Raw genomic sequence first — 15,663 nt, 5'->3', positions numbered from 1 at the left:
AGTAGCGGTTTCTGGTGATTTACCTTGTAGTGCAGCTGTGGAGACGGCTAGATAGAACAAGAGATGATGGCATCTCTTTACATGGGCGATCTGGACACAGACAAATGTTTGAAGCGTTTAGCCAAATGGGTAAGGTTCTTTTATATTTCTTGGTTATGGCTACATTATCTAAAGACACTGATTTTCGTTCTGAAACCACGATCTCACCACCTCTTTCACACTGTTTTTTATTTTTTTTGTAAACATAAAACTGTTTATAATATAAATATAGGGAAATTAGGCTGTATGACAAGGAAAAAACACATAATTCACTGCAAAACCATTTTCTCTAACGTTTCTATATACGGCGTTAACTTTATAAATTAATACTATACTGCCCCTTCCTGAAACCGGCAAAACCTGAAACAAAAAAAAAATTAATATTCTTAATTATTATATCAAAAAAGTAAATCGTGGCTTTACTAACTTCACATATTTCTTTTTTACTTCTTTGGTATCTTCGTAGTCTTGAATTCTCTCCGGTACGGTTTTGCTTCGCATCGTCATCTCCACTGGATTTGTTTTGAATTGTTGACTTCTTCTTCATTCTTTGTAAACGCATCATCTTCTCTTCGTCGGAGATCGTCGACCACACGACAGCGTTAAAGTTTCAGCGGCGAGTAGTACCAAACCGTTCCTATTCTACTTCACACCGTCGATTCTTGTCAGATCTCTGGAACTACCGTAAGTTCTCGGGTGTTTATATGTTGTTATTCATATACTGTTATTTTCTTTTCTATTTGGGCTATTTCGGAATTAGGGTACTATAAATAGTAAATCTACAACCTCGTTACCATTGCATCTCAGATCTGATTTTCCGCTTCGAAGTTCGCCAATTGATTTAGGATTTGGGTTTCTCTGGTAGTTCTAATGCCTATTTTATCACCGTCTGGAAATGACATGATCTCCGTTAGGTATATTCTATCTGATTTAGAATAGAATAAAATATAGATGTTATATTCCATTTGACTTGGAATGAAATAAATTCGAACGTTTAATATCACTTTCTTTATCTTATGAATTCATACGTGTTTTAATATTTACGTATTTTTATACTTGTATTAGGGTTTATATTTCCGTGTAGGGTTTAGTGATGATTGGAGAGGGGTTAGTTTCTAGAATATTGAGTTCGTCACTGCAAGATTAGGGTTGACATTGGATTAAGTGTCATATTTCATTGTAGGGATTTGCGATTAGTTGATAGGGTTTTCGTATATATTCCCATGTGTGGTTTAAGATCGTGAGCTATGCATATCGCTATGTCTTACATGGTTTCATTTCACATTATTGTTATACTTTACAATTTATTTTACATTTACTTTGTTATATGAATCCTAACATTTTTATCTTTTCCTTTTGTTTCTCAGGTTACAAATGAAAGATTTATGCTGTCAAATAGATTGTTTGAAACTGGATTTGGGCCATCTGGTGAATATATTCTCATTTATATATAATTATGCAATGTGTATATAAGCGGAATAGATCATGTGTACATAAAATGGAAAGACCATTCATGTGAAATGAATTATATAATCTTTACTATTTGTTGTATTCTATTTTATTTGTAGAACATAGAATATAAATACGATTGTATAGTACATAAGCATAAATTATGTTTTGTAGTTGTATCGTTGCTATCAAAACTAAGAATTTAAAACTCAATTTTATCATTTTGTTAACCAGATCCACATAAGTGTAAACTTCACACAAATTTCGTTAACCACAGCTACATTTGGGCCATAATCTTATAGTACTTCGGCCATATGGAATAGAACATTCAGTGCATATATATATGGTCAATAGTATATACTATTTCAAATTTTAATTTTATTCAAAATATTATAACTATATATTATAGTTTACATTTGGGTTTTGGGTTTAGTGATTGGAATTTAGGGTTCACTATTTAGGAGTTGGGGTAATGTTTAATATTTAGGAGTTATGAATGAAGTCATAATCCTATACTATTTCAGCCATGTGGAATAAAGTATTTGATGCATATATATGTGGTCAATAGTATATACTATTTTATATTTTAATTTTATTCAAAATATTATAACTACATATTATAGTTCACATTTGGGGTTGGGTTTAGTGATTGGAATTTAGGATTTAGTATTTAGGAGTTATGGTAATGTTTAATATTTAGGAGTTGTGTATGGAGTTATAATCCTATACTACTTTGACCATGTGGAATAGAGCATTTGATGCATATGTATGTGGTTGTTCCCTCAAATTACATGGTCGTTCCCTCAAATTAGGTAATCCTTGCTTTCTTCACATTCTTGCTTTTGAATTCCTTCGAATGGACTTACAGTGGTAATTAGATAGAATACAACACTCTTCTTAAAACTGGAATGACTGAGGTTAGTGAATGGAATACAAAATATATTGGAAGGAGATATATTTTAATCCACCAATTACTGCGCATAGAAAATCCGTATGCGGTAAATATATAAGTCACGTGGTTCTCCTCTCTTTTATAAGTTACCACTAACTCACCTCTTTGTTGGGCCACATAGATTATAGTCGACGTCATCTATATTCATGTTTCACCAGCAACTTGTTGTAATAAAGGACATAACCGGATCATATGAGGGTTAAATGTCACCAATTCAATTATGTCAAAATCATAGTCAGTTTCCTAATTACATTTTTGGTTTTGGCTATCTCGCAAATTCACCCATAAATATATATATATATATATATATATTTATTATTTTGATCAAAAAAAATATAAATATATTACTTTGAAGTCAGTGCGATCATCAACAAATTTATATACAAGCTTCATTAAAACAAAAAAAAAACCTTCACCGTTCTTTTACTATCTTCAGTTGCTCAAAGAAACAACTGATCCATTACCTCTCCTAAATTTTCAATTTTAACGGGTTTACTCATCTTTTTTTTTCTGTACCCATGTGAAACTTCTATTTTCATCATCTACAAGTTTTTCTAAATCATGTATATTTTGATAGATATACTGGCGTCTTTGAACCTCTTTCAAAGCCTCAGAGTTTCAAACATCGTGTTGGAAGAGATTGATATTGGTAAGGTGATATGGAGAGATCCGTCTAACCTAAGTATTTTGTTGCATGGCTTCCAGAATTTGCAGTATGGTTCATAACGAATTCAGAAAGCATAGATATTTATATTTTTTTCAGTTTTTAAATTCTTTCTGTTTGATGCAGATATGCTTTAGAAATCAAAGCTGATTGAAAATTAGTGAGATCTATTCTAGAGTAAATTTGGCGAAGGTTGAAGATGAGTGAGTTAGATAAATGATATGCAAACCGTTTGACCAGTCCGAATTTCAGGTAAAGAGATAATTTCGTTTTACCTTTTTACAGTAGTTTTTACGCACCACAAAATTAAGGCCTTAACTCTTTAATGCTTACATTATTGCTTCACCATTTAGTTTCAAAATTTCCAATAATTTCTGTAATTAATTTGATATTTTTTAAATTTTCTATTCTTATTTTCCAGTAATTTTAACAAATAGCTAAAAACAGAAAGAATTGATATTTTAAAATAAAACATATAATTGTCCAGAAAGCCTAATCATTCAAAAAGTTTTTAATAGAATAGCAAGGTAAATTTGTAAATTTTAATTTAAAAAAAAACTATCAAAATAACCAATATGGGTTGTTTTTTTTTTATGTACATAAATCGACAAAATCATAAAACTGTAAAATAATAGATTAACAACACAGTGTAAACTGCTAGATATACTTTATAATTTTTCTAAATTCATATTAAATTAAGTATTTGTTACTGTACGTATGGACCATCGAAAACTAAAAATACTAGATCAAATGTAGTATTTTAGCTATATTTTATATTTTGATATATATATATATATATTAATTGTTTTTGGAAAAATATTGAACACATGTATTTTTAAAATAAGATAAGAATTATTGTATTATCCTTTTTTATCCATTTTGTTTGAATGCATTCACCTCTAATATTAGGTGCCATTGTTATCCAGGTTCACAAAAATATTTAACAAAAGTAATAATTATTCTGATTGAAAATTAGATTTTGGTCAAATAATCTTTTTAGCAAAAACACAAAAGAATTTTTAAACACAATAAATCGACATGTGCTATATGCACGGGCAGTAATACTAGTTTGTATTATAAACCCAAAAACTGGCAACTCAATGAACTGGCCATGGGTGGGTTCGTATCGTATATATACCAAAACTTTATTAACAAAAAATTAAGTTTTGTTTCTTTTAAATTAAAAATAAAGATTGTAAAAATTGTAAAGCAATACCGCAATGAATATTCTTTTGTCGTGCTTTAGTGGCCAGCAACGGAGTAGGAAATTACACTATCAATTATTTTTTCTATCGAGAATGAACAGACCCGGATCATCGTGAATATCTTGAAAAAGATACCCTGCCCGACGACCGTAATGAATGCAGAAAAATGAAAAAGCAAGCGGCCATGTACTATCACTATCGAGGAACACTGTTCAATAGATCATTTTGTAGCCCTTACTTATGATGCATCATGTTAGGCTAATTTTATGTGGGATCTTTGTAGGTACTACGTAATCATAAATAAACAAGTGATGAGCAATTAACGAGACTGAAAGAGAGATTTTATTGATTGTATGAGCAGGAACTACAACATTTGGTGTATAAACCCTAGTTTAGTCGCTTAACTCTATTTTCTTAGTCTCTAAATGTCGATCACTTGTTCTAGGGTCTGGATCCTCTTTTATAATTTAGTTGTAGTCGGTTATTAGGCTAGAGTCTTCCATATTCGTAAATATGGAAGAATCTTACTTAGTAGAAATTTTCCATATATACCCCGGAAGCAGGAATGGAGCCGGAACTTGAGTCATGATTTCTCCAGGCAGGAATCGGAAGGCCACCATCCTACTCAGAGGATGGTGTAATCTCTTCATGTATTATTTTTCCTCGATAATTTACTCCTTATATTTAGATTTTGTCATTGAATTCGGGAGATAATTTGTGCACTTCAGTCGACCATAGTCAATCCTTCTCAGCATATCTGTTTTGAGCAAGGTGTCGCTTCCGTGATACCTTTTTCCAGGTTTGTCTAGGCATGTGCCATGTTTAAACCCGGAGTAGAGATGTGTTGTCGAACGTAGACCTGGGTCAAATGGATGTTTCTAGGCTCGAAGCCTGATAAGTCAGTTGATCTAGCAGGATTCGTGATCATGGTCAAGCATTTCAATGGATGACAAGACTTGTTTAAATGGCCTGTGGCCTTGCTAATGTTTTTTTTTTTTTATCTTAGTGGCACAAGGCCTGATCATAGTACTTCAGTGGGTATTTGACTTTTCAGCTCAGGTTGTTGATTCCCGGTCTGGAGCAGGAGTTTACGGAAATAATCATGCTGCAATGAGCTTTTGTTACTTTGATCTATGGGTTGATATGCCGTCGATGCCGGTTGTCGTCGCCCGGAAGCAAGAATCTTTTTACTTAAACCAAAGCTGTATAGGGATTATTTTTGGAAAGAATCAGTTGATTTTCATTTTTTTTTTTTGCGAATCTCCTTTTTTCCCCTGAGGGATACAATCTTTCCGGAAATTAAATTCCAAATCCTTTGCAAGGAAACTTAAATTATTTATGAATATCCTGAAAATTATACCTTTCCTTTTTCTTTGACGGCATTCTTGCTACGAGAGCGTCATGTAGTGTATATATGGACCTCTTGAGGTTGTGTTGACTTCATCCCTTCTCTCAATCTCATCCTCTTTCCGCATAGAAGAATGAGCAATCAACGCCTTTTTGGGAGTATTTTCTCGTCTCCCATCTCTTCATGGGGAGAAGTTTCTGAAGCTGACACGAGGTGATTCCAGTGGCTCCTTTGAGCCATCACCATTCACGGAGGCTTGATGGAGATGGGCCCCGCTCCGAGATTCAAGGCGAAGATATCTTGGAGATTCTAAGGAAATATTCCTTACCCCTATCTATGGAACTGAGGAGTCCTACTGACTTTGAGCGTGCTCCGGATGGAGGATGAATGAAGTGGCTATCTATGAAGCTTTTTGGAGGTGGCCCTCAAAGGATGCCCCAGCCTTGATAGGTGAAGTGTCTTGCTTATAGTCTTAAATCAAAAAACTATTTATTTGATTTAGTTTGTAATTCTTAATGATGTAGTTGTAAGTTTTTTAATCAAGAAAATATTACATTTTAAAACCGTTGATTTAAGATAAGATCAAACATAAAAATATGGAGTTGTGGATCTAAGAGGGAGGATCCATTAAATTACTTGGAGATTAATTGTAAACAAAATTTATAAATAGTTTTAGGTGGAAGAACATTCCTAAAATCTCCTCCGCTAAATCAGAAACCTTAGGATCCCGAATCGATTAGATGTTCTAGGGTTTTAATTCTTTGCTTGTGTGTGTGTTTCGATTTATTTCCAATCTAGGGTTTCGATTTCACATGCAATCTAAGGTTTCTTCATTCCAATCTAGGGTTACGATTACACATGCAATCTAAGGTTTCGATTAGGGGTTTTGTCTATGTCTAGTTAGTGTTCTTGTGACCAAAAGTGTTTAAATTTCTCATGTTCTTCTCTCTGTCTCTTTTATTTCGCTTTGTCTCTATTTATATTTGCTTGTATACTAATGTTTCTTTTTCATTGGTTGTGAACAGATGAACTCACCAAGAGTACCTCCTCCTATGCCTCCTGGTGCTACTGGACCGGCTTCGAACCATGCTGCTTCCTCTTCTCGTTCCAATAGCTACCCGCAGATGACTCTCAATGCCATGCTCAATTCACCTGCTAGGCTAGCACAGCCTCATCTCCATCCAGATAAAATCAATGGAGCTTTATGGTAAGATTACATTTAGTCTCCATCTCTTTTTTAGACTAAAATAGTTTCTGTTATTTGTTTTATGGCTGTGATTGCTTAGGATATTTTCTGTTTAGGATTGTTAGCGATGATTGTTTATTTTTTAGTATTTTTTGTGATGTATTGTTTCTGTTACTGATGTTGGTTATCGTTTTAGGTTTGGTATTGACTAATGTGTCAACTCTTTCATTCGGGCAACTTGGCAAGCATACTACATGGGGCCTTGGAAGAGTTGGAGGAAGGTTCCTGATGAAAGGAGGGAATCATGGTGGCAAACGTTTGTGGTAAGTGACTAGTACACATTGTTATGCCGTTAACATGTTTCAAAATCGCTTACTGTTTTGTTTTCTTTTATAGCAAAATTTCTATTAGGACCCTGAGTTTAATGACTTAGTCTACGGTCTTTGGAAGAAAGAAACGTGGACAACCATTGGTGAAAGGATAAGCAAGAAGAAGAGGCAACAGAAAAAGCCAAAGTACATCAATGAAGCTGACTGGATGATACTGTTGGAGCATTGGGTGACCGATGCAGCTAAAAAGAAGAGCAAGAAGGCTGCAAATTCTCGCAAGTCTGATCCTGTGGGTAAAGGCTGCCACTAGCATAATGCAGGACTTCGGTCTTTTGCAAGGATTGAGTATAACATGGTATCTTTCCATGTCTATACTCTTAATACTGGTCTTTTTTTTCTTTCTAATCTACTTTAATTATTTTCCTTTTTTGCAGATGGTGGCTTCTGGTACTAATGAGAGGCCATCATTCACTGACCTAGTCAGAGCGACACACACCAGACCAGATAGGACTTTTGTGGACTACCGTGCTGAAGAGCTGGTACTCAAGCCGAGCTGGAAGCCACACAGCTCTCTAACACTGACGGATCACCCGGGAGTCCAAGTGCATCATCTACTCCTTCTCGTCTCATCTTTCATACACTAGGTTTCAGTTGTTTTATGTTCTGATTTGTATGTGGAATTGGATGACTTAGAGCTGCTTAAGAATGTGGTTGGTTATTTGCGGGTAGAATTAGATATGACTTAGATCTGTGCAGGTTCTGTTTATTTACAGTGAAGAAAGCTTTTACTAAAATTGTTTTCTGTTATGTTCAACAGAATGCTAAGGGTAAGAGGGGGCATGTTTATGGACTCGGCAGTGCCCAATACAGGGAGCAAGCACCTTCTTCACGCGTCCCTAATGGTCTTGCCTGCAACCTGGAGCGAGAGATGCGTGTGGGAGGTCTTGAGACAAGTCTCCAAAGTGTGAGGGAGGACGTGTCTGAGGTAAAGCAGGATGTGTCCGGAATGAAGCAGGAGTTTGCATCAACAAGAGATGCAATCAATCAGCTCCTCCAAATGCTTCGTCCCCCACAAGCACCTACTGAACAGACTTCTGCTCAGCCCCAAGCCCCAACTCCTCAGCCTTAAGTAGGTTCCTGTCTTCTCTTTTGTAACAAAGCTCATCAAACTCTAGCTCATCTTTTGTAGAGTCTTCTTAGAGTCTTTAAAACTCTTCTCCCTTGTAAAATTATCTATGTTTGTGTAATATTGAACCTACTCTTTTATATATATGCAATTTCTGTTTAATTATATGTGCAATGTTTTAATATTTGAATGGAAATATAAATTGTTGAATTTGACAAATTAAAACAAATCAAAGAGGAAAACCATTTACAAAAATGGTTATATAATAGCCACAGATAGAAAGTGGCTTTAACGTGGCTAACCATTACCACGTGAATGAAAAACAAAACCGTGGCTTTTTAAAGCCACGAATACATAGTGGCAATACTGTGGCAAACCCAGTTTTTAAAGCCACTAAAAGTAGCCACACTAAAGAAGTTATTACCGTGACTATTAAAGCCACAAAAAAAAGCGTGGCTACTAGCCACAATAAGCCATGTTTTTATTCCAGCCACGACTCTAAAACCGTGGCTCTTTTCTCCCTAGCCACGAATTTCTCTTCTATAGCCACGAAGTAGTAGTGGCTATGCGGTAGTTTTTTACTAGTGAAAACCTTTTTTTTTTTTTTTTGAACAACTACTAGTGAAAACCTAAAATCATTAATTCCATTTTTCTCTCAAGTCGTTTTTTGGTTTCTCATTTATAGGTAGAAGATTTATATAATAAACCTTTTCTAAATCTCCAGATCCGATGAGAGGTGTACAAGTAAAATTAACCTTTATGAAAAAAGAAAAATAGACTGTTAAAAAAAAAGAGGATCTTCATAAATGAATATGCTGACGATCAAGAAGCATAAATAATATTGTAAAAGTAATAAATAAGCTTCACAAATTATATTCTAAGCAGGCATACACATCATATATAGGGAACAAGTGTTTAAAGAGAGAGCAATGGCTTAAATATCAAAAAATCAGACGATACAACAAAACCTAAAATCATTAGTGCCATTTTTCTCTCAAGTCGTTTTTGGGTTTCTCATTTATAGGTAAAAGATTATATAACCTTTTCTAAATCTCCAGATCGATCCGATCGCTTCATAGATTCAAGAAACTTTTTGCACCAGAAAAATTACAGGTTCTCTTCCATCTCCCTTCTTTTTTGTTTGAATCTCTCAAGACTTATAACATACATGCATGTGAGTGCTTGCTGTTGGTGATGATAAACTGGTTTTCAAGTTAGATATTTTAATCTGGCCAGTCCCTAATTTTCTTGCGAAAATGAAATGGGGATTCGAGTTTTGTATATTTTTCCTACGTTTTCTTGGAACTGAAACACTCAAAATATATATATATTTTGGTAATACTCAAAATATTGATCAACTTTTCAAAAGATTTTGAGGCAGAGAGGGACCACTCAATACTCTCACTTTTCCACTCTTTCCCTCTTTGCTTTCTGCTAAGTAAAGTAATTATCTAGCTTTTCGAACAGATTAGACGTAACTTAAACATAATTAAAACCTCAATTTATGGGTAATGATTATATATAGATATGTAGTGCTAGTAATTAAGACCCATGCCAGATATACTAGGTGCGTGTTCTTCTCTTCTCTATGCGTCATTTATAAGCTTTTCTCTTTTCAGTTTCCGTATATAACAATAAAACATATTATGTAACTTTCTTTTTTAACAAACACGATGTAAACCTTCAGTAAAAGAATAATTACTTGTGATGAGCGTAGCGTAGGACTAGAATAATTATTTACTTTTGTACTTTAATATTAAAGGTAGTTTTTCAATTTAGGGTATTAATAGTTTACGGATTTAACTTTCTTGCAAATATGTTGTTTAGATGTGGTTTAATTTACAACAAAACTAATAACTTTGGAATTTATCTTAAGTCTACTTCATCACCATATGCAATAGAAAATTGATACCTCCTATCAATTTCAAAGATGAATCTTTGTTTTATTTTCTTACATATAGTAAGGAATATAAAAATAATATATATATATATATATAGTAAGGAATATGTTTTAATATTAATAATAACATCCTCACTGTTTTTTTTTTTCAAAATTACATTTGATTAATTTGGGTAAATTGGAAAAAACAAATTAAGATATGTAGCTTTAGTAAAAGGCATGGTTTTGAAAACCGGACCGGCCGGTTGAACCAGTCTGACTGTGATTCGTTGAAAAAGCCGAATCCAGTTTGGTTTGAAATTCGGATTTGAAAAGAACCGGCAAAAAACCGGTAAACCTGGTGACCTGGGTCAACTTCAAAATCTGGTTCTAAAAGATTAACATATAATTAATATATTTTCAGTTGTTATTAAAATTTAATTAATATTTCAAAATCAAAGTTTTACTATCACTATTTAATTAGTTTTTTAATTTTATTTCAATGTAGAAAAATATTTTTAGATCTCATATACTATTCTTATTTTGCCATATTTTTAAAAATTGAAATTTTAATAGTAAGAATAAATAAATACGGTAATCTGAACGGTCACGCATTTGGTTTTATCAATTTCAGTTTACATACTGTTCACTTTATCGTATATATAGCTAGATTTATGTTTATTGTTTATTTTTGTAATTAATAAAAGAGCTACTTTGTTTTAGGTCTTTATGGTGTAAATATATAATTATATATATTTAATTCTGAAAAACATAAAACCCGGTTCGACCGGTTGAACCGGTCTAACCAGTCAATCGGCAGCTATACCACGTCGGTATTCGGTCCAGTTTTCAAAACAATGGTAAAAGGAGTATTATTATTTGTATTGATGATATATCATAAAATCATATCGACTTACGGTTGGTCCCTTACTTTTTTGCCATGTTCGGAACTACACTATATGTGCTAGTCTGACGGTAATTCCGGGTCTAGCGACTTACCGAAAAATTAGGGATTAAGCGGGATATATACTTGGAGCCTAGTTTTTATATTTTTTAATTATAAATATGCAAATATATAGTAATACATGTAAAATTAAGACATTTGGACGACATAGTCCGGTGGTTTGTGACACCTTTGTTGCTTACTGGTACAGGGTTCGATTCTTGGGCGTTACAATCTTTTTATGTCTTATATTTGATTTTTTAGCGTAATATAAGATACAGTCTCTTAGCTTTTAACTAAAAAAGCCAAGAAACTTCTCTTAAATAAGAGACCCAACCTAAGAGACCTACAATAAACATGCTCTTAGAATCTCCTATAAATACATAGACGAAGTCTCATTTCATTTAAAATTATTGGGCTTGTTTTTATGGCCCAAACATTTTTAAATAAGTCCAATATTTTTGGTTTTGATCCGCTTAAAATGCGATTAATCGGATCATTAAGTGATTATTCGAGTTTCTGACTAGCTTAACTGATTGTACCAAAATCACGGCGGTTACCCTCTGTCGGACGCCTATTCGGCTAGGTGGCCGAGTTTTAGAACATGTTTTTTTTTTGTTATAATATATATCCTAAAAAATGCAATTAAATTGTTGGCGTGAAGTGGACCTGTGAAGCTATAAAAGAAAAATCAAGTTTGCTTTTTCTTCAAGCTAAAATTAAATAAAGGGAAACGATTTCTGAATTTCTGGTAAAAAAGAAAACAAAAATAAAGGCAAAAAGCGTAGGTGATGTCGCTGATAGCATTTACAATTTGCTCACTTGCAAAAGATTCTTTAGCCCAGTAATGCACGTACACGTTTCATTTGGAGTGCAAATTGTATACAATGATCCCCCAAAATCAAGGATTTTTCCATAACATGTTTCCCTTTTTATCTTCACTTTAAGCTTTCGTTTCCCTCTCAACTGAAAGTTTCCTGGCCGCTTCTTAGTTATTGGGTTTTTAGTTAAAAGGATTCTTCCTTTTTCAGAGATTTTGATACTTTTATTTTGCTTAACATTTTGATAATCATTAGTTAATATTCCATTTTCATTAGTACGATCTATTTTAGTTATTTAAGATTTCTATATTACTCGTTTGTTACTCATTAAAGGTTGAGGGTGCTTCGGAAGTTTTATCAGACTAGCTAGCTCGAGAAAGAGAAGAGGAAATTCTTTGGATTTAATTAAGAGCTTTTATCTGTTTTACTCTGGTTTGTGATTCCTTACACTTAAAATGTTTCATATTAGTTACTGCTAAATCTTGAATTTTGGGAATTCAATAGTATATATGTTTGAATCTTGATATATATTTTTTTCTTATTGAATCTAGCATGTGTGATAACTTTCATGTTTTTAGGTTTTTTTATACGTGGATGTTTTTAGTTCAAAATATATAATTTACTGATAATCTCCCGAAGACCGTGAGTGAGATTGGCGATTGATGGTATTAAACAGCTTATTTTCCAAATATTTTTGATATTCCAATGTCGTGAAGAAGAGAATCTGCTAAGTTTAAATACCAATGGAGACCGGTGCAAGCAGTGACAACAATGGCTATGAAGTAATCAAGAATGGCTCATGGTTTATCCAATTTCGTAATGGCTACAATCCATGGATGGCTAGATATTTGTATGGTCTAATGTTCCTCTTGGTGAATCTGCTAGCTTGGGTTGTCCGTGATTATGGCCGAGGTGCCTTGACAGAGATGAAAAGTATGGTTTCTTAATTCTTAGCATCACAAAATTTTCATAATAATGTTTTTCAGATTAATAATGATTGTGTTTACTCAATATTGCAGAATTTAAGAATTGTAAAGATGGGCTAAACTGTTTAGGGACTGAAGGAGTTTTACGGGTTAGCTTGGGATGTTTTGTATCCTTATTCGACCAGGCGTATACACATTTTTCATGCTACATGTTTAAGATTTCTTCCGAAACATTTTTTTTGCCTTAACTGTTTCCCAAGCTATTTTATTTCATTATGTTTCTCTCAACCGTCGCTACGTCAAAGACGCATTCATCAAGAGATAAATGGCATTCAGGATGGTGGTTTGCTAAGCTTCTAATGTGGCCTGGATTAATCATATTCCCTTTCTTGCTGCCTTCTTCTATCATTGACCTTTACGGTATAAGGCTAATCGTCCTCAATTATCTTAGTTTAATCGTTTTCCGCTTTCTAATTTCAGTTACTATTGACGTGTAACATGGCTTTTGTCTTTGTTCTGTTTTTCTTCTCAGGGGAGATTGCACATTTTGGTGCAGGGTACAGTTTCTAATCTTATCTCAGAATCTGTGTGATGTTTTTAACTAAAAACCTTACCAGATATCCTAAAACTTCTTCTCTTTCTTGTTGTTGTAGGGTCTTTCTCTTGATACAGCTTATTAGTATCATCAGTTTCATTACATGGCTCAATGAATTTTTCCTATCCCAAAAAGACGCAGAGAGATGGTGAGACAACATGAGATTGTTCTTTATATAGTTTGGGACACATATCAAAATGACAGTTAATTTTCTAATTTAACTTTTATGTTGCAGCCATGTCCATGTGATGCTACTAGCAACTATTGCGTATACCTTATGCATATTAGGTGTGATTTTGATGTACATATGGTATGTGCCTGATCCATCATGCCTTCTCAACATATTTTTTATCACATGGACTTTGTTCCTAATCCAACTCATGGCAAGTATCTCTCTACATCCCAAAGTGAGTCAATGAGGTTACCTCAATAGTATTATTCTGTCATATATGTAGATTAGATTTGTGAAAACTGCTCCTTCTGCTTTGCATTTAACAGATAAATGCTGGATTCTTGACTCCCTCGCTTATGGGGCTTTATGTCGTTTTCATCTGCTGGTGCGCCATTAGAAGGCATGTTTCATTAGTTCTATCTTTAATACCATGGAGCAATTAGCTAGAGCGTAGCCTCTCTTTACATGCATGATCAAGAAAGTAAGTGTTATGAGTCTTGTGACATTACTAATTTCTTTTTGCAGTGAGCCAGTAGGAGAAATTTGCAACAGAAATGCTGAATCTTCTAGCAGAACGGACTGGCTTACCATCATAGTAAACAATCTCAAAACTTTTAAAGAATCTTTTCTTTTGTTTTCAGCACCTTTTCAAGAATCTTTTGTCACAATTTTAGATCTTTTTGACAAAAAAGTACTAAGGATCTATATATTATATATATATATATATATATATATATATATATATATTTGTTGTGCAGAGCTTTGTGGTTGCACTGCTTGCGATGGTAATCGCGACATTCTCCACGGGAGTAGATTCACAATGCTTTCAGGTTTATTGTCATCTATAACTGTCAATTTGCAGCAAATATACACAAAATTGATCATTAATAGCGAGTGGCCTTACAGTTTAGAAAAGATGAGAACCAAGAAGAAGACGCGATTCCTTACGGATACGGATTCTTCCATTTTGTGTTTGCTACGGGAGCAATGTACTTTGCAATGCTACTTATTGGTTGGAATATTCATCATTCCATGAAAAGGTAAGTTTTCTTGGGAACAAACATTATTCATATTCCAAAAATAAACTTCAAATTTGATAAACAAAGCTCGTTTCTTGTTAGGTGGACTATTGACGTTGGGTGGACAAGTACTTGGGTTAGGATAGTAAACGAATGGCTTGCGGTTTGCATTTACAGTAAGTAAAAAATTCCTTTTTACCGGTTTTCATATGGAATGAAGACGGTTTTTGATGTTTCTAATGTGGAACTAATGATTGTGGCAGTTTGGATGTTGGTGGCTCCAATGGTACTGAAGAACAGACAAACAACATAAGAGCTACTTGTCACCTCTCTGTATTAGTAAAACCAGACAGATGTTTTCACCATCAGTTTGGATCTGACCAGAAAAATAGATAGAATATTATGATTGGGGAATTTTGTTAAATCATATGTTTGTATTTGTGTAGGATACAAGCTATTGATTAATATTAAGTTATTAACTGTGACCCTCATGGGGGTTTCTATTATACATCTTTATTTATAAAAAGTTCAATGATATTCAAAATTTCACCTTTTAGAGTTTTTCTTGTGTGGAGGTGAACTTGTGGCTTCAAGACGATTTATATTCCACTTTTTGTTTGTTTTTTAACGTATGATTGATTATATTATTACAACGATGAGAAATATTACATAGACGATTCTACAGCCGATAATTGTACCATCATATGAGAATGCATATCTGACTGCATCACTCCGAGCCACCTTATGAGATCCACGTTCGATGATACGCCCTGCACCATGCTAAAGACCTCTTGTAACCTTTTTTTCTCCATAATCTGCATAATTTGCGTTTTCTGGGTTTTGAAACCTAGATCTTCTGGCATAGAAGCATTAATGAACCCTTAATCAAACTACCGGACTAAAGGGGCTTCCACATCCACTTTTTGTTAAAAAGGTAAAAAATCAGAAAATAACATTAATTGCTAGAAAAAAAAAACTAGGATGTTGTTAACGCTGTTCCCAAACCCAAA

At 33.8% G+C, this 15,663-nt stretch overlaps 2 protein-coding genes across 6 annotated transcripts; both read left to right on the top strand.

The window, feature by feature from the left end:
- The first annotated feature begins 66 nt into the window (after positions 1 to 66).
- Positions 67 to 8,301, top strand: LOC117127489. The gene is made up of 7 exons (XM_033278023.1): positions 67 to 129; positions 6,683 to 6,864; positions 7,040 to 7,044; positions 7,090 to 7,166; positions 7,255 to 7,461; positions 7,607 to 7,711; positions 7,990 to 8,301. The coding sequence occupies exons 1-7, from the start codon at positions 67 to 69 to the stop codon at positions 8,299 to 8,301; spliced, it is 951 nt and encodes a 316-aa protein (XP_033133914.1).
- Positions 8,011 to 15,173, top strand: LOC103833355 (probable serine incorporator). Of its 5 annotated transcripts, none has more exons than XM_033276472.1 (13): positions 8,011 to 12,373; positions 12,661 to 12,874; positions 12,961 to 13,034; positions 13,128 to 13,287; positions 13,400 to 13,424; positions 13,521 to 13,610; positions 13,698 to 13,869; positions 13,961 to 14,034; positions 14,160 to 14,229; positions 14,393 to 14,464; positions 14,541 to 14,674; positions 14,756 to 14,829; positions 14,917 to 15,173. In XM_033276472.1, the coding sequence occupies exons 2-13, from the start codon at positions 12,685 to 12,687 to the stop codon at positions 14,964 to 14,966; spliced, it is 1,185 nt and encodes a 394-aa protein (XP_033132363.1). In that variant the 5' UTR covers positions 8,011 to 12,373; positions 12,661 to 12,684; the 3' UTR covers positions 14,967 to 15,173. The 5 variants fall into 5 exon arrangements, with proteins under 5 accessions (XP_033132363.1, XP_009107691.1, XP_009107690.1 ...); XM_009109443.3 differs by having other exon boundaries at positions 8,012 to 12,373; positions 12,658 to 12,874; XM_009109442.3 differs by having other exon boundaries at positions 8,012 to 12,373; positions 12,618 to 12,874.
- The last annotated feature ends 490 nt before the right edge of the window (positions 15,174 to 15,663 follow it).

Source organism: Brassica rapa, chromosome A08 (genome assembly GCF_000309985.2).
Source record: "Brassica rapa cultivar Chiifu-401-42 chromosome A08, CAAS_Brap_v3.01, whole genome shotgun sequence".
Classification (NCBI taxonomy): Eukaryota; Viridiplantae; Streptophyta; class Magnoliopsida; order Brassicales; family Brassicaceae; genus Brassica; species Brassica rapa.
Note: the sequence above shows the minus strand (reverse complement) of the source record. Positions and strands in the feature narration are given on the sequence as shown.

Excerpts from the sequence above, each read along its gene's own strand:
- LOC117127489 (XM_033278023.1), top strand. The coding sequence starts at position 67 with ATGGCATCTCTTTACATGGGCGATCTGGACACAGACAAATGTTTGAAG. Across the intron at positions 7,167-7,254 it reads CATGGTGGCAAACGTTTGTG|GACCCTGAGTTTAATGACTT; the intron begins GTAAGTGACTAG and ends AATTTCTATTAG. Across the intron at positions 7,712-7,989 it reads ACTACCGTGCTGAAGAGCTG|AATGCTAAGGGTAAGAGGGG; the intron begins GTACTCAAGCCG and ends TATGTTCAACAG.
- LOC103833355 (XM_033276472.1), top strand. The coding sequence starts at position 12,685 with ATGGAGACCGGTGCAAGCAGTGACAACAATGGCTATGAAGTAATCAAG. Across the intron at positions 12,875-12,960 it reads TGCCTTGACAGAGATGAAAA|AATTTAAGAATTGTAAAGAT; the intron begins GTATGGTTTCTT and ends TCAATATTGCAG. Across the intron at positions 13,870-13,960 it reads GTATCTCTCTACATCCCAAA|ATAAATGCTGGATTCTTGAC; the intron begins GTGAGTCAATGA and ends TGCATTTAACAG.